The following is a 24,783-nucleotide window of genomic DNA, read 5'->3' as shown; positions in this document are numbered from 1 at the left end:
TATCAGTCTCTGAGTATTGCCATGCATACTCAGCTGTCAGTCAGATTTGTGCCACTCATCATGTTCTGAGTTCAGTGGTCCAGCCAATTTCCCGTCCACTTTACAATCCACCTATCCAAACTAACTGTCTCCAGTTTTGGCTACATGGATATCACAGAAGACAGTGACAAAAGCCTTCCTGAAGTCAAGATAAAACCACTGGCCTTCCTTTGTCCATAGTGCCAGTCATCTCATCATAAAATGTATCACGTTTACTAATCACAATTTCCCTATGATAGATCCATCCTAGCTGCTCCCAATCACTTTCCTGCCCTTCATGGGTCTGGACATGGCTTACAGGAGAGTTTGTTCCATAATTGTTTTGAGGACTGAGGGTAGGCTGACTAGGCTGTAATTGCTTCGATCCTCCTTCTGTCTTGTAGAGGAACGGCATGGCATTTTCCTTTTTTCCAATCATCAGGAACCTCCACCAGTTGTTGTTACTTTTTAAAAATGATAGACAATAGCCTCACAATGATGTTGGCCAGCTCCCTCACCACGATTGGATCCATCCTACCCAATCCCATGGGCTTGTGTGTGTCCAGCTGGCTAATTCAGAGGACTAATTCACAGCTCAATACTCCAGGAATCTAGACCTAGACATTTGCATCTCACGATTTCCAAACCTAAACCAAAATCTAAAAAATAAACCTAAAAACACTTTTAAGTACATAAATAACTTTACCCACATAAGTCACTTTATTGCTACAAAGCAGGACAATGCTACTACATAAAAACATTCAAATACACAAACTTATTGTGGAATCAGAGCTTTTTTAATGAAAGACTACCTATATAATATTCCATAAAACATTTATAAAGCTCATAGTCTGGTGCTTCATCTGGCAAACTTCGAATCTTTTTTCACTATTACTTAGTCAAGTGCAATTCTGATAATTTCACTCTGTTTAAAAGTTCAACAGGATTGTCACATTAAAAACAAATAAATACACATATGTGTACCAATCTAGATTTTTCAAATTCTAACCTTCACTGTTTATAGTCTGAAGCTTTGAACAAATCAGACTTGCATCTTCATATTTCGGGTCATGGATAGTGTAGTCAAAAAGCATCTTCTTAAATGTTTCCAAATCTGGCCACATATCTCCAGGCTGATGGTAGTATTGACCAGATTCTTCTTTTATGTCTATATTATTGAGAAATAAGAATTCATGTAATTACAATTTTTAAAGCTCTTCACATTGCTATAGATGGTTTTGTTATGCCTATTATTCCTGCATCATTTTTTCTTTCATCGTTCTGAGCACGCAACATTATTATGCATCAAGAGGTGTACCTTTGAACACATGTACCTCATACCTCAATGCAATTCTGGCTTTTAAATCTCTGTTATCAATTTAAGACCTCTGTAATCTTACTGGAGCACCTGGTGGGATGATGATGAAAACAATGTCAAGGGTCTGGTAAGGCTGATCTATCTGCACCCAGGCATTTGGAGTCTTTCCACTGACCACCACATTTGTGAACTCAGTTGAGGAAAGATATGTTATTCTCACTGAGGAAAAAAAGCCATTTTAAAGCTTCAGAAACTGCAGTATTAAGTACAGTGAAGAGTTAAAGTCAAATGCCCCTTCTAGCGACAACACCAGAGTAATCAAAGATAATTCTCCCTAGGGTAAGAGAAAAATAGTAAATGGTATTGGTATAATGTGCAGTGAAATCATGCCTTTTTCTGAAACAGGTTAACTGACATAAAAACTCAGATGTACACAAGCCCTTACAAAATATTTTTCTACCTTTGTCAAGAAGATGAAAGATCTGACAAGAGTAAAATGGACAGTAGTGAGGTGTTCAGTTTGGGGGTCAGCTGTAAGCTGCTGTAAAGAGCCATAACTCCATTTCTTTGAGTATAGATTAAATGATTATTTACAAGAGCTGAGACCCTGTCTTTTAGCACCCAAAGTAAATATGAAACTCAGGTGGATTTAGTCAGATGGTTAAATTATCTTCATGCCCTGACTGTGAATTACCTCCAAAATCCTGCCTAAATACAAAGGACTGCATGCACTATCCTCTCCCCTAGCAGACTGGTCACCTTTTCCACGAGTTTTGCCATAAAACTTGGGGGATAGCTGCCTCTTTCTCAAGCACAGCTCAGTGTGGCGGAAGACTCCTGGGTACTGCCCAAAAAAGCCCTCAGAGACAAGAGCTGAGGTGCAGTCCCACAGTAAAATGACTGAACAGCTTCCAGCCAGGGTCTGACGGAGGCAGCTAGCACCCACCTGAGACTCTCCATGGCTGACTGGAGAAAAGCATGGCATGCTTTTAGTGCAGAATTCGACATATCCCATCAAATATCACCCATATTTTTCTATGTAATCCAGCCCTTAATTACAGAAATACATCTGGAACCACAGGGGAGTAACACTGTAAATAAAGGAAGTTTGGACTAAAATTAGCTATTAGAGAGCAGGAACTGTTTTCCTCCCTCATGTAGCCTTATGTACTTAGAAAATATGACATTGCTTCTCATGGTATAAATCTGCCAGAATTTCACTGATTCTTTTTATATACTTTACTGCAAAAGTTCATTCCAGTTCTAAACTCAAAACCAATGGCTGGATATCAATTAATACACATAAATGTTGTTGATTACTTCCCAAGAAAAACTGAGGTCTGTGGGTTTCTTACTGAAAGGAAGACTAAACTCTAAATGATGAGTAAAATAATAAAATATTCTTAAGTATCAGTTGAAGATCACACAAAAATTTTCTTAAAATATTTCAATAATGTATATTAGTTGCAAAGGTCAATGGCATAGAATATACAGACAACCACTTTTCAATTTAACATAATGATTTTCTATAGTCTCCAGAAGCAAATATTTTTATATTAAGAACTTACTAATGTTGATTTCTTCTTCATCATATACATCCACTTCGGTCAATCTAATCAGCATTCGGGACAAAATACTGAGGAATTGCAGATAGGCACCTGTTTTCCCAATCTATAAATACACAAATTAGAAAATACAAAAGTAAACTTTCATTTTTCAACATGTTACAACATTTCCACTTATCTGGAAATTGCAGCTGCAGTGAAACCAAATATTAATATTCAGTGCTTGCATATCCCTGTATTTGTATATTCCTTGGCATAAATGAAATGCTTAAATGCTCAACAGTTTTGTTCTCTGTATGCAGGTATCTAGTTTGGAAAATGCATTTTATATCACAGGTCTAATTCTAGGCCCACAGACGAGAATTTTCTCTCCTGATGTTACAGTTTCTACATAGGCAATGAACTTTTAAAAATCCATATAAGCTCATAAAACATTCCAAAAATCCTCCTCAAACTACAAGATAACTAAAGAGTTACCTCAACCCTTTCATATTTGTGTCAATTACCAGTACACTGACTGCTATTGAAGTACACTGACTATCCTGAAGAACAAAGTGGCATGCATCTATAGGAGAACTTATGCAGGCCACTTCTACTCCTGGAGGACATGGTATATGTGACAACGTGTTGTTGCATCTCTTGTGCTGAAAATATATTATTTCCCTTCCACTGTTTTAAAATTACCTTTTAAAAGTATATAAAAGTTTATAAATCAGACTGCATTTTAAACAGTTGCTTGCCAAGGGTGGAAAAGGGTACTGTGATCCCTGTTGAGGGTCAAATAAGCTCTTCAGGTACACATGGTGGACCATGTGTTAGCACACAACTCTCTGTTATCCAGGAGTAACACAGAAAAAAAGTGACTTTGAGTAGAGGAAATGGTAGCATAGACCATAGTCAGCCCATGGACCAGATGTTTCTAACTCCCTGTGTGAGGTTTTATGTAAAATCCATTGAGAATCTTTCTACTGACTCTGGAACAAGGTTCTAAACTTGGCTGCAATAGCTATTGACTGGTGAGCTAAAAAAAAACATCTGCTCTTCCCACATCTGAGGCAAACCTGATGATACTTTGTTCTAGAAGAAAATACTTTCAATGCTTTCTCTCAAGTCTGAGATTACCTTTATACGCCCTTATGAACATATTTTTTCAAAGCCCCTATGATCATCTTTTCATTAAACACAGGGTGGCCTGACAGATTAACAGTTGTCTGATTTCAAACAAATGAGAGATCATTTGTCAAAAGTACACAACCTGTTCCCTTGATATCACGTATCTATGTAAAAAACTAATTCCTAATCTGTTTGAAGTGTATACTTAAAACTGTCAACAGAACAACAGGCTGAAAACCTTACCTTTTCTTTTTGGTAACCATTTAAAACTTATTCTATCAAAATAATGTGTTTTTTTCTTTCCCTGGGGAACCAGTCTTCAACAATGGTTTTCAACAATGTACCTGGGAGTGACTAGGCTGCTACTACTACGTGGTACTTAGATGAAAGGTGTCATTTGTCCATTGACTCAAGTATACACAAAGCTGTTGTAGGGTCATGAGTCAAAAATATTGGAAACCACAGAACTACAAGTGCTAGTCCCTAACCATTAAATTAAACATACGTACTTACGATATTCCATGCATCATATCTTACCGAATCTCATTATCTGTCACATAACAGTGTCCAATATAGTACTGTGAACTTTATGAACTGTTAGATATTAGCAATACTGTATTGAAAATTCTGGTGGGCACTTGCAGTAATCTCTCCACGTTTTCAGAATGCTTCTCTGCCAGGAGAGAGATCAGGCTGAGCACATAGCAACATTCACATTTGGACCCCATTCACTTGCACATTTGCCTGCATTTGCTGCTGAAGAAATGAATTGGTGAAACAGAGAACACTTTTTCCAGGTCATTTGAAGAAGATTTTTAAAAAGAAAATGAGAAAAGAATGACTTCTCAATTACAATCAATGTTTACTCCAGAAGGGAAGAACCTTGAACAACTGAATTTGTAGCATGCCCAGATAGGCAAATGCACCTTCAAAATTAATTGTATTGTCTTCTGTATCTACCATCTCTAGGCAAAATGGAACAAAATAGATCTGCAAAGAAACTTTAAACTGGATGCATGATTGGGCTGTAGCTCTACAAATCTTTAGAGAAGCCTAGTACCATGCTGTGTTGATCTTAATTAGTGACTCTAGGCTTAAGTATGAGATATTAACAATGATGACGATTGATAAGGAAGTACTCTGAGCAAGGTGTTTTTCTCCATATCCTGTCTTTGCTCTGCACACAAAAGCTGCAAACAGATTAAAAGAATGAAGGAACCGGGAACTGGGCTGCATTTTTTACGATTCCTGAAATAAAATGTACATAAGGGGTGCTGCTACTACAGACAGCTCTACATCTCAGAAAAAGGTTCCTCAAACACGTGGCAGTGCCCAGGGCCTTAACAGACAAGGCACTTGGAGGCCAATATTCCCAAATAATGGAAGTATTACTCTAATTTGTTTCTATCTACCTGAATTTGGAGGACAGAAGTCTGATGAATCACACTTGGAAGAAGAAAATCCCAGAAGACTAAGAAGTAAAAATCTCAAACCTTGTGAAAACTTATGATAACTAAGGAATTTGGGGCCTTCAAAGATTTAGTATTTTGGTTTCTATTTTCATCCTCAGTGCAAGGGATGGTTTGTCCCATAAAAAACTAAGAATATGTCTACCCTGCAGCTCTTCATTCACAAACAGTGTAGCTGTAGCTGAGCAAGAGGAAAGAATATGAATTCAAATTCTTCCTGCAGAAAATTCCAGAGGTATGAAGGTCTAGCTTTTGTGTCAAAGACACACACTACCTAAGAGGAGTGGAAAGCTCTCCAAAGAGCTTTCACCACTGAACGGTGCATGCTATAGGTATCAAGGATAAGCTGAAAACAGTCTATATAAGAATCTGAGAGAGAGATATTCCAGTCAGAGAAATTACATGTGTGCCTCCACGCTCATTCATGGAAGTGACATGAAAAAGTGCTGTTGCAGCAGGTCTAACAGTACTGAGTTCCCTTTTTTTAACTTGTTCCAGACACTGGACACCAAGACTAGTAGAAGTACTTTATTATTCTTGCATGTCGCTATAAAGTATCATCAGATTTCAGTCTTCACATTCGGAGAAATATGGCAAAAGGGGAAATAATTCCATAAGGCTTTTCTATTTTAATTTCCAGGTGAGAAAGTTCTTCACATACCACAGCAGTGGTTTTCAAACTGTGGTCTGTGAACCAATGGCGATTCACAGAAAACATGCTGATGGTCCACAGACAGCTGGTCAAATGGTGCTGGCTCTTCTCCTTCTTTCCACTTGCCACATTCTTCTAAAACACAGCTAACCACAGATATATTAAATATTTCCCAAATATTTTTCTTACATAAGCTGAATTGAATATGAGTCCATTGTAATAAGATTTTAACAAGAGTAGAGGAAAACCAAATAATATAGGCAGCAGTTCTCTTCCTTATAAAGTGTCTTAAGAAGTGCTTCCTTCATTCCCTGGATGTGGTGCCACAGGACTCAGCCGTGTTCATGAGCAGCTTCCACGCTTAAGGAAAATGCTACTTCTAATATCCAGTTAAAAAACAAAGGTACAAAACCTTCATTTGCAGCTTGGGGAACTTTAAGATGAGTATTTCTAAGAAAAGTATTTTAGCAAATTTAGGCGTCCTTATAGGCATTTTCTTCAGTGCACTAGGGACTACATTTCTAGCCATAGACATGATACATGTTGTTCATGGTGGTGCATATTTATTCACACTCACTAACCAATGGCTTAACTTCGATGATGTGAGTTAACTTACAGATAAATATATAGATCTATTCTATAAATACCCGGTTTTTGCTGCATTTCCTAAAGCCTCTTGTAAAAATAATGCACGTATTGCCTTCTAATGTACGTAATTGTCCTTGTAAAAATTCATCAAGTCTTCTAGCAAAACATTTTTACCAGCAGAGAGGGTAACATGTCTCTGTGAGAGAAGGGTGAGTGTACTTTATTACTAATTACCCTGACAGTGAGAATTATAATTTTGGTTCACTAATATGCCTAGGTTTCTTCCTGTGTTGATTTAATATTTTTCATTTTAACCAACAAATTGCTTTCTGATTTGAATTTTAGTAAACTAATTGCTGCTTGATAAAGAAAACAACTACTTCCTTATTTTTTAAAAGAGAGTACTCTGGCAGTCGTACACTTTGGCTGAGATGTTATTAACACTCAGATAGGTGCTGTCTAATAATTGTTTTTATTTCTGCCTATATGTCTTCATGCATTAAGTGTTAAGTCCATGTAAAATGTTAATATTATCAAACACACATGTGAGTAAAACCTATTTCAGGAAGCAAAATTATTTCTTCCCAAAAAGAGAAGGATAATTCTAATTTCTGTTTATTTTACTGAAACTATTCCTAACAGAAACACTGTATTGTTATACCTTAAGCCAATAAACAAACTACACACTTTTATAGATCTTTCTTTGGTTTATAGGAGTTTTTAGTACTTTGGAAGGTTAAAATAGTAAAGGAAGCAAAGCTGCTGTCTTCTTCCACATACTGAAACGAATATATCCCCCTAAATTTTGATACTTAGGAAGAAGGCATGATAGTCCTAATTTGACGCATGTGAACTTGTTCTGTGTGAAACAGTTATATTCTTCAGAAAGAACTGAGGAATACAAAATGAATAAACATGTGAAGAGTGTCCTTTGGGAACAGATCCAACTGTATGACCCAATGCAAGACTAGGAAACAACTTGCATTGTGGAGAAAGCTGGAGAAGAGATGGAGTTTCAAGTAAAAGAAGTGATATCAAGGCTGAAATTTACTGCTGTACCGAGAATCAATAGGAGTCCTATTCAACATTTGAAAAAAAAAGGTTTCCTAGTGAAAAGTGGTGAGTACCATACCAGTTAAATGGCAAGTACCAAGTGTGTGAAGCACAAAAACCTCTCACAGGTGTGTAGTATGCTCTCAGAAGTCTCTGAATGACTCTTCTGAGAACCACAGATTTACATTTGTGACCCACAACCAAATGAATACCAAAGAAATATTTACCTATCAGCTAATCTGGATATTGAGGGCAGCTTTGGGAATAGTATCTTTGTGGGGTTTGATGTGCATGCATTTAAAATTCTACAAAAATTGCCACAGCCTGTGCTTTTGTTCGACATGGAAATGAACATCTCTCTTCCAGAATGTGTTCATTTTTATGCTGCAGCTGAGTATGAAATTCAGCTTCTTGATCACATAATACCTCAATCTTTGGCAAACGTGGACAATTTAGGTCAAAGGAATGGACAGGGAAATACTGCTCATCAGAGTATTTTCTGGAATCCTTTGTGAATTACAGTAACATTTAAGGAAGTCCCAATATGAAAAGCCCATTTATGCTCTTTCTACTCTACCACACCATAAATTTGGGAAAACAATGGAATACAATCATTTAACAAATAACAATCTATAGTTTCCTTTTGCAATGTATGAGCATAGAACAGTGGATCATGTGGCAAGTTAAATCAGTAACTAGATTAATTCTTTGGGTTGATGTTACAATAACCGGAAACATTGGTCTTTGTCTTGGTTTGGATTTATTCTTTTTGACTTTCGAGTTTCACAGGACATATATATGCTTTTAGTAGGCATGGTGTCTCTTCCTATCTTGTCGCCTCGTACTTCAGCAGAACATGAGACGCACAATATTAGCTTTAGCATATAACATGTGCATTGAACTAGGAGATACCTTGCTCAGAGATAGGTGTTAAACATTCCTAGAGAATTTAGAAGAGAAGGAACTTCTTAGGACTATACCCATTTCCATATATCTTTTCAAAATAATTAAAAAACTCTTGGATCAGCTACTCATCTTGTAAATATGGCTCTGCTAATGTTGAGCTGGCCTTCTTGCATGTATTATTTATAACAGCTTCTATTTCTGTCTGCTGTGTGGAGGAAACAGAGAAAATAACTTAATTACAAACTCCCACTGTCTTCAGATTGATCACAGAAAGTAGTTTTGCAAAGATCTTTGATCTTTATTTAAAATATAAATGTATATTCAACTTTAACAAACTGAAATTAATCATTAAATCTATCTCTTGAGCAAACTATCTTTTAAAACATTTTAATGGAGAGAAACTGACAGAAAATGAACATTGCTGCAGCTTCATTGTCTTTGGACTCAGGCTAACAGTGAAGAAAGGAAGATTATTTTATTAGAACGGATTAGGAAATAAAATATAAGCAATTTACTCTCCACCAAAAAAACCCCTTCAAGTATGGATGATAATAACTAATCTATTTTTTGTGAGATCATGATAAAATTAAACAAAATAAATCAATGATAATACCTTGTTCTTATTACACACCTGTGGTGGCCCACTCAGCAGCAGCCTCCTTGGGTGAAAGGCGTCCATTCTGCCCTCATTTCTATTGCTGTAGTCCATATGGATTGGCTTGGGAACTGTCCATTGGCGGTAGTATAAAGACTGCTCCGTGCAAGTCATCATCTTACTCATAAGAGGACGAAAAGAACTTGCCCACATAACAGAATGATAAGGCAAGAGGGAAGAAGATTTGGGAAGTCCACTGCTGTCTGTAGAAGTAATAATGTCATAAACCAGTTTGGGCAGGAAAACTATGGGAGGCTGTTTTGATGCTTTGGTCATGGAGCACTGAGAGGTCTGTAGGATGAAGGAGTTATGAGTAGGTGCAGAGGAGGAAGAAGAGGAGGAGAAAGGCGAGGAGGATGATGAGGTGATGGAAATTTGGGCACTTTTTATGTTTTGTTTTGTATCCAGCTGTTCAGTTACCGGTGGTAAGTGTTTGCTGATTGTTGTTTGTGCCCCCTTGTCTACTTTCTGCTTCTGCCTTTCATAGTTATTTGTAGTTTCTTCAGTGCTGTTGCATAGGCCTTGGTGGGGGGATTTTGCTGTATCCCCTGTTGCTATTAAAGGAGGAGATGACTCACTGCAGAACGCTGTAACTAAAAGAAAATTTGTATTTCAACACAGTGCAACTATCTGTGCTAGTCAATGCCATACTTAAACAAAGCAAAACAAAAAATCGTTTAGATAGAGTATCCATCAAACCTTGCAATCCCACTCCTGTTCTTGCTTTTACCTTTCTCATACAGGGGGTCATAATCGGACTAGTTTGGAGTATCCATCTGAAAGCACAAAGTGGCTTTTGAAGTACTGAAGTGCATAGGAAAGATGTCAGTGATTGTCCTCTCCTCTACTTCCCTCATTCATTCCTTGCTTAAGGTGTTCATCAGATACTTTCACCACTCAAGACAAATACAAAATTATTGAAACCATCATTTAAAAGAGTGTAAGAAAGTAAGCATTCACAGGCTCTTACCCAATCAGACTACAGAAATGTCTACACAGACTGACATCTAGAAACAGTCCTCTGAGTCAGCTCTGATCTGACACTCATGTCTGTGTCACTGCAGCACTTAGTCTGATCTAATAAAATCTGGCTTTCAAATCTCTGGTGCTACATAAGGCATTAATGCATTCATACAGCTTTTGGTCAGCTCAGAGCACATACTGAACTCATGAATGCTGGCCTTGAATATGTCATGTAGACATACCCCACAGCTAACTGCTGATTTTCTGAAAGTGGTATATTTTTACCTTATATATTCTAACTACTACGATTTCTTGAAAGTTTAAGGTCCTGTTTGAAGTGGTTCTGAGCATCTTAAATGCTTAGTGAATTCCAAAGAGGAGATGCAAATACTTCACAATCTTCAGAATAGACTGAGAACTGGCTGAAGAATCAGTCTCCACATGGTACTAGGACTATCTGTCTGAAGCTTTCCTCTCATGGTGAAAACAACAGCCTTGGTTCTCAAAAAAACCCCACATTTTGAACTAATAAAGCCCACAGTTTCTCTTGGTCTCAAGAAATTGTAAGATATACTCTACCTGCATGTTAATCTAAAGTAGCCAGTAAAGGACATTAGCAATAGATACAAAAATACTGCCAGCAGTATGAATGGTTTCAAGTAAAACCACTGTGACATCCCTCAAAATACCAGTATGCAAAAGCACAGAAAAAAAAGAAAGGAAAAAAGATTTTTTTAAGGACAGGCAAACTGAGGCTACAAAGCCACAGGCAGGCCACACAGACACTGTGGAACTATGTCTTTGCAACTTTAAAGAAGAAAGTAACATTTTGAAGATTAAAGTGTTGAAGAAGCTTATGCAAATGCTTTCAAGCTTTTTTTCCTTTTGTAACCACCACTGTGCCCGTAGAAAAGAAATCGTGGACCAAATATGAATGTCACCATGTTGAAAACTACAATTAGATCAAAAAGAATTTACAGTCACTGGCAAAAAACATGTTTTAATAAGCTGTATGAGACTGCAACTTCTAGGAAGTTATGGCACAATTTGTGTTCCCCACTTTTTAGTCAACTCTCCTCTTAATATTATCTGCATAAAAAGTACGCAAAGAAATGCATCAGACAAAAGAGCTGTAGTAGTTCTCAACATTGCCTCATGCTTTCTACATCAGTTTGCAGATTAAAAAGGAACCAAAGATTTAAGAAATTACCCACCTCCAAAAAACCTTTCAAACAGTGCAAAATTAACGAGTGAACATTCCAGAGCAAAAACAAAAAGGTAAAAATAACAATGACAACAAGCATGCTTTTTCTCCTACAGATTTTCAAAATATTTTTTGAAAAGGTGAAGCATGTTTTCATTTTCATAAATTGTCACACCTTCAGTGAACATACTCAGCCATCACAGTACTGAGGATTCATACCCCAGTGGCACATATTAAAGAAGTGCCTGGTTTAGGCACCCTACCCTATGATTATTTTTCAAGCAAGAAAAGATCTTATTTCTTGTATTTCAGAAGTCTAATCATTTTTTTAAAGTTATCTTTAGTGATCCCATTAAAATAGACCTTACCAAAACCTTAGTGATTTATGCCTTTTATTATTTATTTAATAAGCTGAATAAAAGCTCCTTTTTTATGTTCTAGATGTAACTTAATAGACATGATCTTACTGGAAGCTTTTGAAGAGAGAGATGAAGATGCAGAGTCATGGGAACAGGATCTTTCTCTTTTCATAGGACTTCTCTTTTCCGAAGTAGAACCTGTTTCATGAACGGTAGTAAGGGAAAACAAAACCAAAATACAATTTAAGTAAGCCTGTAAGAAGGTACAGCTACATTGTCAAAGTAGGGAAAAGTACACAAGAGTTTGTGTGGGTTTTGTCCTCATTCTGACACTGTTTTCAATATGGAGAGTATCTGTTCCTACCATGCGATATTGGATCAGCCGGTGGTCTAACCTGACTATGCTGAGCTGCAATAGCTTCACAAAATCAAACTGCAGCCAGGAGCTGGTAATTTCTAGGCATATCTCTATCATGTTTTCTCTTTCTACCCACGTCATACTTTCCTCACTAATTCAGTGTCAGGGAAACCAATAGACCACAAGCTCTATTTTGTCAGTATGTTATGAAATTACCTCCTACCCCATACATCACAGCTTTATGGACAGATTATATCTCAGGTTTTGATGATGAAAATCCATGTTTGGACAGCCAACAAGGATATACACTTGAGGTTCCTAGCTTAGGCTTCTAAGTTCAAACGCGTGTTTCTGTACAGTTTTACCATGATAAACAGAGACAAAAGCACTACCAGCAGAAAACTTAGACTCTATTTCATGTGTTCTGAATTGGACTCTGGAGGAGCATACCATACTCCACGGACTAGGAAAGCAGCCTTACAATTTAGACACCTAACAACTTAGGTGCCCACTTCACTCAGATCACATGCAATCTTGGCGTCCTTCAACTAAATGAACAGAAGTACTCAACACATCTACAGTAGGCCTTTACTGTAGACAGTCTGAGTATGACCTCAAGTTCCACTCCTCTATGAAAAGTAAATATTTGATTAAAGTAAATATTTTTGTTCTGCTAGTTCTGCTATCCTTATTATCAATGAGTAAGAACTCAATAGGTGAACAGTAAACAGCTCTCTTCCTCCTCATAGTATAAAAAAGGAAATGAAGGCAAAGTTTGAGATTTAAATAACCTACAGGAATAAAACTCCCTTGTTTTCCACAGTTACAAGGTACAATAGACAGTAAATAAAGTAACTTAATGATAACTGATAACACCCATCAACTATCACTCAAAAAAACCCCTAACGGTTCCTGGGCAAATTACTGTTGTTTGCTTACACATTTATATGTTCTTAATTGCTCTCTTATGAAATGATAAACTCACCAACTCTATACTGTCAATGTGAATTCGTGGACACTTTCAATGAGTACTCAGAAGTTACTATGTTCAGATATGTTTCCTAGCCATAGTATTTAATACCTTACAAACTAGAGACTACTCAGCTGTACTATATACAGTTTCCTTGGGAGGAATCTTCATCATTGTCAGTATGTAAGCATAGGTAGCATCAGTCAGGGACAGTTTAGGTGGAGTTGTTGCTGCTGTGAGGGAGGGGATTGGGTCACTGCTGCCCAGACAGCAAAGCGCACACTTCCCTGCTGTGGGGAGGGCAACACAGCACAGCACTCACAGCAGTGAGCGTCACTGGATGTACCCACTCGAGCTCCACTTTGCAGCTGCCAGAATATACAAGGCAAAGGAGGTATGGAGGGAGGGGAGAGAAGGGAGCCAAAAAACAGACAGAGAGAATAGATGCAGCTGCAGGACTGCAAGAAATTTAAAAAAAAAAAAAAAGCTCACTCAGTAAAGCTAACTCCAGAAGCTCTCAGCGAGTACGTATCCATACAATCCTGCTTTTTCTAATATAACTCAATCATTTTACAGCTTCTTTTATTATCACTACTAATAATACCTTCTGTCGCTATTTCTTCATCTTCATTATCAGTGCTGCTTAGTTTCTCTGGGTCACTTTCTAACACATCATTCACAACTGCTTTCTCTGTGTGAACTTCTGAGCTCACAAAGTATGCTGCCAAACCAAGTTCTTGCTCCAAGGTTGTCCTTACCAAAGAAGATGAATTTATTAAACGTAGGTCACAGTATCTCAGTGATCTGGAGAGAAACAAGAGCGGCTAGTATGAAAACTTACGGTAATCTACTCCCTTATTTGTTTTACAAACACAGCCAAAGGGAATTTTTTTCATGATCTGCTTAAACTGCAGATGAGATAGAATACAGTATATCTTCTGTGCTTAATTAGTTTACCACCATGGTGCACACACTTTTCTTTTTCTTAATCCAGTTATGCAGCTTAATCTAGTGCACTGAGCATTAGCATAAGCATAAGAAAAAGAATAATCATTTGGGTTCTAAGCCTAACACACAGAATGAGCATTCAGTTGAACATACAAAAGCATTTAGTGCCCCAGGGCATCCTGTCTGGCTTTCAGCTGTCATTCCAGAAGGCACTGATTTCTCCACACATCTGTAGTACATATGCCAGCATCATGCAGATGTCTCAGCTACTCTAAGGTAACTAAAGTAGCTATACTTTTTTTTTCCATACCCTTATTCTCTTCTCTAAACTGGGACAACTCTCATAACAGTTTCTGAGCTATTTATATCTTGCTATAAACAGAAGGTTACTGTATCATAAATACAAACCTCATATTATTAATAAAAACTGCCAAAAAATGGAAAAGAAAGATCTTGACACTGAAATCTGTTTTCTTCTCCCACAAGTAATTACACACTTTACCTTTACCTTTAGCCATTTGGTAAGCAATGGATAAAAAAACCACCACTGAGAAAGTATTGGATCTTCTTACCGTGGCAAAGACTCCCCTTGTGGATCCATACCACTAAATATCAATATACAAGGCAAACCTTCCAATTCCAAATAGGTCTGTGGCCTCCAATCTACATCTTCAATTTTCTGCCAGACCTGTATAAGGTAAGAAACACTGTTGGACATATCTATATGGCACAAAAAAAAATACAGAAATACATACTTTTATCATCCATTATATGAATCCATTTGTATAGTGGATGGCTGTTCCACCAAGGGAAGTCACAGAGCAGAGACAATTTCAGCACAGGTAGATTGTACAATTCCTAGAGCATACCAGGTAGCAATCTGCCTGCTGTAAGTCTGAGGAGACTGGGATAGTATGTTCTAGTTTGAAAAGCCTCCCGCCTGCACAGCTGCACAGCACTGAGGCTAGGGCATAGACGGTAGAGTGGATATGGTACAACTGACAGTAAAGCTGAGTAGGAGCTTTTGGGGAGAGAAGAGTATAGAGGGTTGCTTCTTGTGGCAGATAATGTATGGATGTCTGCATCCAAAGAAGAAAATGAGCTAGGAATGAGACTTTTTCACCTTAGGGGAATAAGGGAAAGCTAGAAGTGTTCAACATACACATACCACTGTCCTCACTTGCTACCCTCTGAAGTCTCCTGCTCTCCCCTGAAGCTATCAGTTTTCCTGATAACTTCATGAGAAGTTTGATAACTAGATCTATTGTTTGACTGTTCAGCATCAGGCTATACTGCTTTACTCATACCAGTTGGTCCTTTTTGCTGTAAGACTGATCTACAGATAAGGAGTACACAGTAGTACCAATAGTACAAATCAGTCTCTGACATTCATACATGTACCACTATTACACATGTCAGAGAAAATAACCAGGATGTGTTTCAGAACTAATACTCATCTTTCAGAACAAATTATGCCTAATTTATAGCAGAATGAGATCAGCATTAGGTCCTGGATCTCAAATTACTTCATCGAAAATGTATTGAATCAGACACAGCACAGAGTGTACCATACATATATATATCACACCATCCTAGAATGTAAACACATTTTTGCTTTGGTGATCAGGTGATGGTCATTTTCTGAAAAGCAAAGGAGTATCAGAGGCTTTTGTTAAACAGATGACCCACGACTCTGGATCTAAAGGATATAAATTAATCCATAAACCAACACACAATCCAGAAAGCATAAAGTCCTGAGCTGTGAATGCCGGTGTGCTCTGGGACCAGTAACTAGCATCATTGATTTGGTGCCTTCATGCCACCTGCTGGTGACAAAAATAATATAACTTTCAACTGGTCACTCTTAAAATCTTTTTGCACTATGATGATTTTGTGAGAAAATTCTGCTAAACCTGTGACAATTTTATTTGGCTTTTTCCCTTATTGCTCATGGTCCCTGCAGATAAAAGCAGTTCAACTGTTTGAGAGGGTTGCTGCTGGAAGTCATGTTCTAGCCATATTAGTTAATACTCCATTGAGTATTAACCAGAGGTAGGACAGCAGAAGTGTCACAGATAGTACATCTAAAAGACAAAAGTCATGCTCCTTACAGTAGTTTTTATTTTTACTACTACAACCCACACTTCAGCTCATGACCATAACTCTCACCAGTAAAGTGTCCCCACCTACTCATCTAATGAAGCTTCCGAGTGTATGTCATTCTGAAAGTTACCTTTAGTTGCTCCACAAAGTGCTTCCCTATTGTGATTCCAGAATTAGGATTTCCCAGGATTATTTCAAAGTTATCTTCAAGGGCTAGTCTTTCCCTTACATTATACAGACGTTCATATGCCACTGCAGCCAGCGGAGTACATGGAATTCTCAACACTACCATGAGGCCATGACCACTAGGACATTGTCTTGAAGAGTTTATTAGGTTTTGCGTGATTTCCAGAGTTTCAACTGAGGTGTAATTCTTCATCTGAGAAAGACCACACACCGCCATCATAGCTGCAGAGTAGTGCTGTATGAGGACAAAAGTCCTTATCACTGCACTGTGTAATCTGGGGAACCTGAAACAAATGGTGAATTAAGTAGTGAAGTATTAAAGGCTAAAGTGAAAAAGCTAATTTTTATAAAATCTAGTAAACTCAGGATTTTGTCCTGTAAAGAATCCTTCGTATCTACTATACAACAGAATCTCACTAAACTGCAGTTGGATAGTCTTTGCAAGGCATCATTTCACAATCAGAACTGATGTTGTCTCTCTATTTCTTAGAAAAGATTTACTAAGCAAGTAGTCCAGTAAGGTTACATCACTTTAAGTTACCAAGACTTTACTGTTGTTACAAAATTTATCACTGAATATTTGCTAAGGCATTCAGCAAAATCATCAATTAAAAGAATATGTTCTTACCAATGAGAATAATATTCTTCATTATGTGTTATTCTTAAGGGGCGGGAGGGGCGTGGGCTGTTTCTCCTGTTTTCTTACTGAAGCCCTGAACCAACTTACTCTTGTTTCCAAGAAGACCGAATACGTAGGCAGCATCCAATGAGCACTCCAAGTTCCCAAGCCCAGGTACACCCTGTCTCAATCCCCAATCTACGGAAGGGAGAGACGTGGATATGCAATAGCTTCCCATGCTCTGGTTTTCACAGAAATGAAATCCAGATGCACAGTAAAAACAGGAACCATGGCTTGCTCAGAGAAGTGCCTGAGATGTGTGATCAGAGCTCCAAAGCACCTTGTAGCAAGCCCCAGCAGTTAAATGTGGATGGCTCAGTCTCCCAGTTAGCAATACATATTCACAAGATTTTACTTGTCCTGTCTCATTCTTCTTACAGATCCCAAAGAGTTCATCCACAGCTGCATGCATGCACATAATGTGTCATTACGTTTTTGCAGTGATTCTAGACTTGCTCCACAGGGACCAAGGAAAACTGATGATATATTTTCAAGCTCTGATGGTGCTCCAAAGTCTTCATTACTGATTTAAGTGCACAAACCACAGTGATATGTCTACTTCTCTTTGTGGTCCAAGTGCAGTCTATACAAATTCTATACATCAAAATCAGCCAGCGTCAGCAAGTGATAACCTTGGACAAAAGTAATAACACATTTGAAATTACATGATGATGCAATGTTAGATTACTATAATATAGAAGTAGCTACTGATCACACCAAGAACACACTCTAAATTGGGCTAAACAGTGTGCATGTTCATAGTAAGATGTACCCTAGACTGATTAGATTACAAGCCAAATATATACAAAAGGGATGGAAGGAAAAAAACAGAACGAGTGAAATGCCCTTGCATACACAGCTAATTTGTAGGACAGTGGGAAAAAAAAAAAAAAGAACCAGGCTTCTAGCTAGTAAATAAAGCCACTGGAATGCATCTCCTAAATTTCCTGTGTTAAACAAAGAAGGGTACCATACCTCTTTCCCAAAGCCATGACCATTGCTTCAAAAGAGCTGTCGTACCGAAGCAGTGGAATACTATGTCCAGAGAGGGTGGACTCAATGAATTCTGACAGTCCAAAGTATTTCTTGTTTTCATGGTACAAATCCACACCCTAAAGCAAATGAAGCAACAAACATAAAAAGGTAAAGTCTATCAATTATTAATTTACAACTGATCAACCATTGGTATCTGATATATTATTTGCTATCACATTCTCTAATAAGTATACATCTACTCAGACATATTAAATCAAGGAAAGAAACAGAATTAATTTTTTTGAGAGAACAGAAGTTTGACCCAATTTTTCCTTGTTTCTTTCTCTCTCTTTCTCTCTCCCCACATATACATAGAGACAGACAGAACATCTATGCATGGAATAAATACACACACATATAAAGAAAATCCAGGTATGTACATTTATTTATGCAGTAATGCACTAGAAACAGATTTTCAGATAGTTTCCATTTATGTAGCTCAAAGATTTTTAGCAGAGCTACTACAGTTTACAGAAGACATAAAAGCAACAAAGAAAAAAAGCAAGAAATTACAGGACAAGCAAAGGGAAAAAGGCCTTGCCACAGACTGAACAAGAAAAAGATGCCATTCAAACTACATTCTTGTTTACAAAAATCATGAGGTCTCCACAGTTTTGTCAAGTATGTAAATGTAAAATAACTTACAAAAAACTCACAAAAGCACCTCAAAGCATCCATCTTACATTGCTGTATGAAGAAGGCCAGTGGATCTCATTGTAAGGGCTGATATGAGTATGCTGTGTCTGCAGCGCGTACGGGAAGGAAGTCACATGGAGGGTCACAATATTTGGCGCCTCTTTCACCTCCCTGCAGTTCAACAGTCTATCAACAAGTCCTGTAGACAGTTCTGTTTGAGGATAAAGGCTATGCATAGCACTGTAAAAAAGAAACCCAAAACTCTCCAAAGTGATCAGCACAAGGGAACATTTGTGTTAGTGGAATAGCTTTAACCTGGATGTGAAATCAAAGTTAAACACAGACAAGGAACTTAGGACTCTATTCTTTGCCCTGCTTTTGTTGCATAGAAGGATGGGAAAAAAAACGTAAATGATTTCACTGCAGCTGAAAAATTCTGTAAATCTGATAAACTCCCTAGCTAGCAAATTAACAGTCCCTTACAGCTACCAGAATATGAGAGATAAAGGATGAAAGGAAGCTGATGTTTTGGCAGTTACCAATAGACACATAGTCCTGTAGCAACTTTGGCCAGATTGTTAGTGCTGTCCTTAAGAAAATGCAATTCTTACCTACAGAAAACAAGATAAAAAATGACAGACAGTAAGTCAGTATGACAGAAAACCAGAGGGAAACTACCTGTTATAGAGCTATTATGAAAGGGAAGAATAGTTATTGTTAGGGCAGATGCCAGTATTGTGGAATACCTACAGTCAGTTCCTTGCTCTGGTGTAAAACTTCAGTCCAAATTTATGCTATTTATGTTTTGTCATTTACCTGCGATGACTGTTACAAGCCTAGCCGCTGCAAGCTCCTTCTGTTACCAGCAGAGAGAGATAAGTAACTTCAGAAATTGGTTGTGTTCGCCCATAATCTAAGTCAGTCCTCAGAGATGCCCACGTCTCTGTTGTGACTATTTGGGCAAGCCCAGGCAATTGCGCTCCTGTTTTAGGCACATCATTTACCTGACTTCAGTTAGGTGGCATGAATCCTGCTGGGCAGAATAGTCACTTAAATATTTGTTACTTATATATCTCTATTAGATAAGAGGAAAAAAATATCAGAGTTAAGCAGCAATACAGGTACTTCGCTACCACTCAAGTATGTTAAATGAATAAATGCCTTAAAGGCTGTGACAGCTGTAATAGGTCAAATAATTTCCTAAGATATAAAGGAGTTGAACAGGAAATGCTCACATGGAAAAATAAAGTTTTGGTGAAAATCATCATTCTTAACCACTGTGAAAGACAAGATCCTGTCATTTCATTCACATGTAAGATTCCACAGTTTTTGATTTCAGAAACACTCCCATGCTCTGAAAGTTCGAATATGTTGGTGTTTCTGGAATTCAGTATGTTCCAGCTCCCCAGCGCCTCAGGAGTCAGAAAGCAAAAGCAGCCCAACTTCTCAGCAGGCAAATTGTTGAGAAGCCAAGGGAACAGGGCTCTGTGAGGGAAGCAATGAGCTATGCAAGTGAGCTGACAGGGAACTTGGTAAACAATGGACAGAAACCTCCCTGCTTCTCTGAGAAGTCTACCTGACATTACTATGTATCCACAGAAGCTTTCAATTCTTACAAATTAGTGATTCTGGATAGAAAAAACATTGTACTGGAAAATTTCCAATCAGTTAAAAAAATAAGCAGCAGTGTTGGCTCACTAGTTGTCTACTCATTGTGGAGGGGTTTTGCGTGTTTTACAGCCCGGAGGACACTGACAGGATAATGAGCTCTGTGTACTTTCACAGGAAGCTTTCCTTTGAACAAATGATAACCAGCCAAAAAAACAATAGCTGTGGCTGAATGAAGATAAGAATAGTGAGCAAGGAAAGATGAAATGTTCCACTGAGGCATAATATAATAAGCAGGATAAGAATAAGTCATGAAGGACCTTAAAAGAAAACATGTTTATTCAATGCATGGGAGGAGAGAGTTAGCAGAAAGATGCAAACAAAGATGAGGGAAGGGATAAATCAGAAAGTTGATCTTGAAAGCCAATGCAAAGAATAATAATTTCTTTAAAAACAAGTTACAGTTTTCTTACCTCATTAAATCCCAGTGTGCGTGATCATGGATTAGGACAAACAGTGTATGTGGATTCTGCATAGAGTTTTGTAAAAAGACTTTGAATTTAATCTGGGCTTCTGCATCTATTTTCATAACATACTGTTCCACCCTCTGCTTTGTAAGATGTTCCTTTTCGAATCCAAGTTCTAATAAAATACCTAGAGAAATGGAACAAATGTCAGTATTTCCAGATACAAATGCATTTAACAATTTCCTGTAAATCTAAAATAAAGCAAACTAAGAAGACCTGAGTGCCAGAGATGAAACAAAGTCTGCTGATAGGTCACTTCAGAGGGTGGAACGCAAATCAAGAAATCAATTTTCTCGAAGGAACCCAAATCAAGATTTTGAGTGCTGGAGTCAGCAATTGAGCAAATATGAGACAGCAATTTCTGAGCCACTGCTAGCTGGAATGGACGAATCTGATGTCGTTCAATCTCATAACCTGGAAAAAGGCAAAATTCTGTTTAGATACATGCCCAAAGTCTAATCTAACACAAAATGTTAGAGTCTGGCAAAGAATGATTGATCTACTCTTTAAGGTATTTTGCTTATGAACAGGAGTTCCAGTTTATGAAAATCTGTATGGAATATGCAAAGAAATCTTTCTGCATTTGGGCATTTTGGTCCTGTAAGTCTCTTAAATGTCTGACAGCTGAAAGTGAACTTGTGCAATAGCATTGTGCTACCAGAAATAAGACTTAAAGCTTTACCACAGAAGTAAGACTTAAAGCTTCAGAGACTACAATACCCTGTTGAATGAAGTAGAGCATCCATCAGTGTAAATCTGAATATGCCAAGACATGAGTTGCTGTTTGCAAGACCTTTGCCTCAAGAGCCTAGGACTCTGCCCAGATGTATCTAACCACACATCCAGAGACCTGGTCTCAGGTACCCTACTCCGTTACCTGTTTAGAAAATCCTCCTTACTTGTACATGCAGCTGTTCCAGTTCCATTCAGTGCTGTTGGTTTATTCACTGAAGCAGAAAGTGATGAAGAGATGTGCCCTTGGTTTTCCTGATAAAATTTCTCCAGCAAAAGATCAATGTCACCCTCTATCAAATTGAAGGGATAGTGGAATAAACATCCATGTTAATAAAAGCTGCATTTCATACTGATTTTATTTCGTAGATCTTAAAGAGCTTTATATATGCTAGATAATTATCCTGCCCTTGGCTAATCGGCTGTTTTATACAGGAACTCTCTCGTTATTTTCTGTTGCATCTGATTTTACAGCATATCACTAATAAAATGCAAATCAGGCTAGGGAATGACAGACCAACTCTGCAGACCACTGGCTAGGACATTTATGGAGGATGGCAGAAAACCAGCCTCAAGGCACTGATGCAAATCAGCAACAGCAAAGACATGAAACTAGCTTAGTTTACATTCAGATTACAAGAAGATTTGGAAAATCTGATAAACATTTTTCAATCATCTTTAACATTTTTGCAAGGCAGAAAGAAAAATAATTCCTTTTAAAACCTAAAGAGAAAAATGAGTTTTGCATGCTGAAGCAAGCAAGGTATGTTTTTTGAATGATGTATATCTGCAAATATATCCTACTCTATTCAGCAAGGGACCTGCTTACAGATGAAAGCTATGCAGAGAATACAGTATGCCTGTCCTGAGTATTTAGTATTTTCTCAGCAGTTGAAAAGATGTTTGAACATGTCTGAACTGAGCTCACAAAGGCAGGGTCTGCATGAAGTGCAATCCAGTGGATATAGATGGCAACTACTTTTAGGATGCTCATTGACTTGTTCTGCTCAAACAACAGCAATAGCAAAAGTGATTTTGAGAACCTTACTTAGAAGATACTAAAACCAGAAACACTAACATAACCACACAATGGTTCAAGGAAAACTGGTTTCTCTTAAGTGACCACTCAAAATACCATGACACATCGAGAAGGGTTCTTGTGATCTACGTACAGATTTACCGATGTGATGTGAATGGTAAAGGGAACTGTGACATCCCATTAACACCAACAAATATGCTGCATTTGCTCTACTTCTGTGATATGGTTTAAGTTTCCACGTGGCTGGATCTATCCCCAGATAATTCTGCCTGTTGTAATCCTCAGTATACTCAGTTAAAAAATGATCCAGCAACCCTGGCTCTCTGCAATTTTCCTCACTTTCCCATGCATTGTGATCAAGTTCACAGTATGGTAAGTTGAAAGGGAAAATCCTACCTTTGATAAAATAACTGTTCTATCATGGTTCAAATGAATTCTGTGCTTCGGGCAAAAGAATATATACATTCATATGAATATGGACTTGCATATTATATGGATGGATTTGCACAGCTAAGAATAATACGCCTAGCTATTTGCTGGCATATTTTTATGAAACCAAGGGATTTTAGAAACAGATACTTTTAAGAGGAATTTCAATTCAAATGTACTTTCACAACTTTGTCCTGCATTTTTTATATATGTCTAATAGTGTCTTGCTTCTGGAAAGGTAATGAGCACAGCTATTTTCTCTGACTTAAAAGTTTCAGGGACTTGGAAACATGCCTCTTTATAACCTCTTAGGTACCTGGGCAGAGTGTGCTAAAGAACGACCCCAGAGTTTCCACTTTCCCTGTGACCAGCTGATAATTAACTTCTTTTTGGTAGTCTGAAGGAGTGAGCATGCTCTCAGACAGAACTCTTGCCTGATACTTTCCTAAAAGACAAAAAAGTAATTTTGAAAGCATTTCAAACTAAAGTTAAAAATGTTCTAAGTCATAATAAAAATACTACCCAGCTAAATGAATACCACACACACAAAAATGGCAGAGATGAGTCTTTTCTCTCTCCTATACATGTATGCACCAGACACCTGTAAGATAGATAAATGGTTTATAATTCTCTGTGTTTTTTTCCCAGTTTAGGAAATATTTGTAGATACAGTATGCAAAAGACCGCATAAATAGTCAAAGGAATTGTCAATTATCTTACACTCGTAATGAATCTTTGAATGGCTATTCAAATAATTTAATTACCAGCATAGCCCTCAACAGGTTGTCGAAGGGAATGACATTGAAAGATCATCTTTTAGAGGCTAAGAAAATGTTTGTTCCTCTGCTCGGAGTAATATTCCAGTTACACAGAGCAGGAGAGTTTTATGCACTATGTGTGCTGTAGCTCGCTATTATCTGTTTGTAGTAGTGTTGGCTGGCATGCCTTGGTGAGAAAATGGGTAACGCAGGCAGAATGCGATTTGCTGGAGACAGACCCAATTGTGCCACACCAACTTGGGTTTATCAAAACCCATTACTCGTTGGTCAAAGCTCTGCTTTCTGAGGCAGCTTATTGAAACTCCAACCAAACTCCTCAGAGCACTGAATTACTCTGGTTTTGCCTGGAGATAAACCCTTGGGATCTTACCTGTTATCACAATGCAGGAATCAATGGCTCGATTTCTACTGGCACATATGATCACCACGTAGTTTGTCTTTATTAATTTTCCTTCAATGAGGAGCTTAAACATTTCTGAAAGCCCTTCAGCCAGAGAGTAGCTGCACTCAATGATATGGACACTATCATTACAGGAGCTAGCTGCAAGGCCTGCCAGCCAGGGGAGCTGGGCTGAGGTCACTGGTGTGATCTGGCTGGGCACTTGAGGCAAGGTCTGTGGAACAGCCTGTTGGTACTGACGGATTTCAGACAGGTGTGATTCCCGCCATGAACGCATGAATATTTGTTCCAAATCCTCAATCAAAGGGACCTGGTCCGAGGCTAAAAAAAATAAAATTAAGAGGACAGTATTATGAAACAATTAAACAAAACTGTTGAGTTAAAAACATTCAAAATACATACTTTTTTAGAGATGATAATGTTTCAGATTTATGCATGCATGACTTTACTGTCTTTAGCAGATGTGAACCAAGTTTTTCATTTTGAAGGGC

General features: G+C 37.9%; 1 protein-coding gene across 1 annotated transcript in view; it reads right to left on the bottom strand.

Moving 5' to 3' along the window:
- The window catches only part of GREB1 (growth regulation by estrogen in breast cancer 1), a 59,287-nt gene that overhangs the window by 14,250 nt on the left and 20,254 nt on the right, over positions 1-24,783 (bottom strand). The window contains exons 10-23 of the mRNA XM_009695750.1: positions 24,263-24,613; positions 23,430-23,558; positions 21,813-21,938; positions 21,130-21,327; positions 20,860-21,040; positions 18,826-19,018; positions 18,083-18,219; positions 16,373-16,712; positions 14,712-14,827; positions 13,796-13,995; positions 11,972-12,061; positions 9,314-9,930; positions 2,905-3,007; positions 1,028-1,186 (exon numbers count right to left, since the gene is read on the bottom strand). Coding sequence (XP_009694052.1) covers positions 1,028-1,186; positions 2,905-3,007; positions 9,314-9,930; positions 11,972-12,061; positions 13,796-13,995; positions 14,712-14,827; positions 16,373-16,712; positions 18,083-18,219; positions 18,826-19,018; positions 20,860-21,040; positions 21,130-21,327; positions 21,813-21,938; positions 23,430-23,558; positions 24,263-24,613 — 2,940 coding nt within the window. The remainder of the gene's footprint in view (positions 1-1,027; positions 1,187-2,904; positions 3,008-9,313; positions 9,931-11,971; positions 12,062-13,795; positions 13,996-14,711; positions 14,828-16,372; positions 16,713-18,082; positions 18,220-18,825; positions 19,019-20,859; positions 21,041-21,129; positions 21,328-21,812; positions 21,939-23,429; positions 23,559-24,262; positions 24,614-24,783) is intronic.

Source organism: Cariama cristata, unplaced genomic scaffold (assembly GCF_000690535.1).
Source record: "Cariama cristata isolate BGI_N322 unplaced genomic scaffold, ASM69053v1 scaffold18942, whole genome shotgun sequence".
NCBI classification, from domain to species: domain Eukaryota; kingdom Metazoa; phylum Chordata; class Aves; order Cariamiformes; family Cariamidae; genus Cariama; species Cariama cristata.
This window is presented reverse-complemented; position numbering and strand designations above follow the sequence as displayed.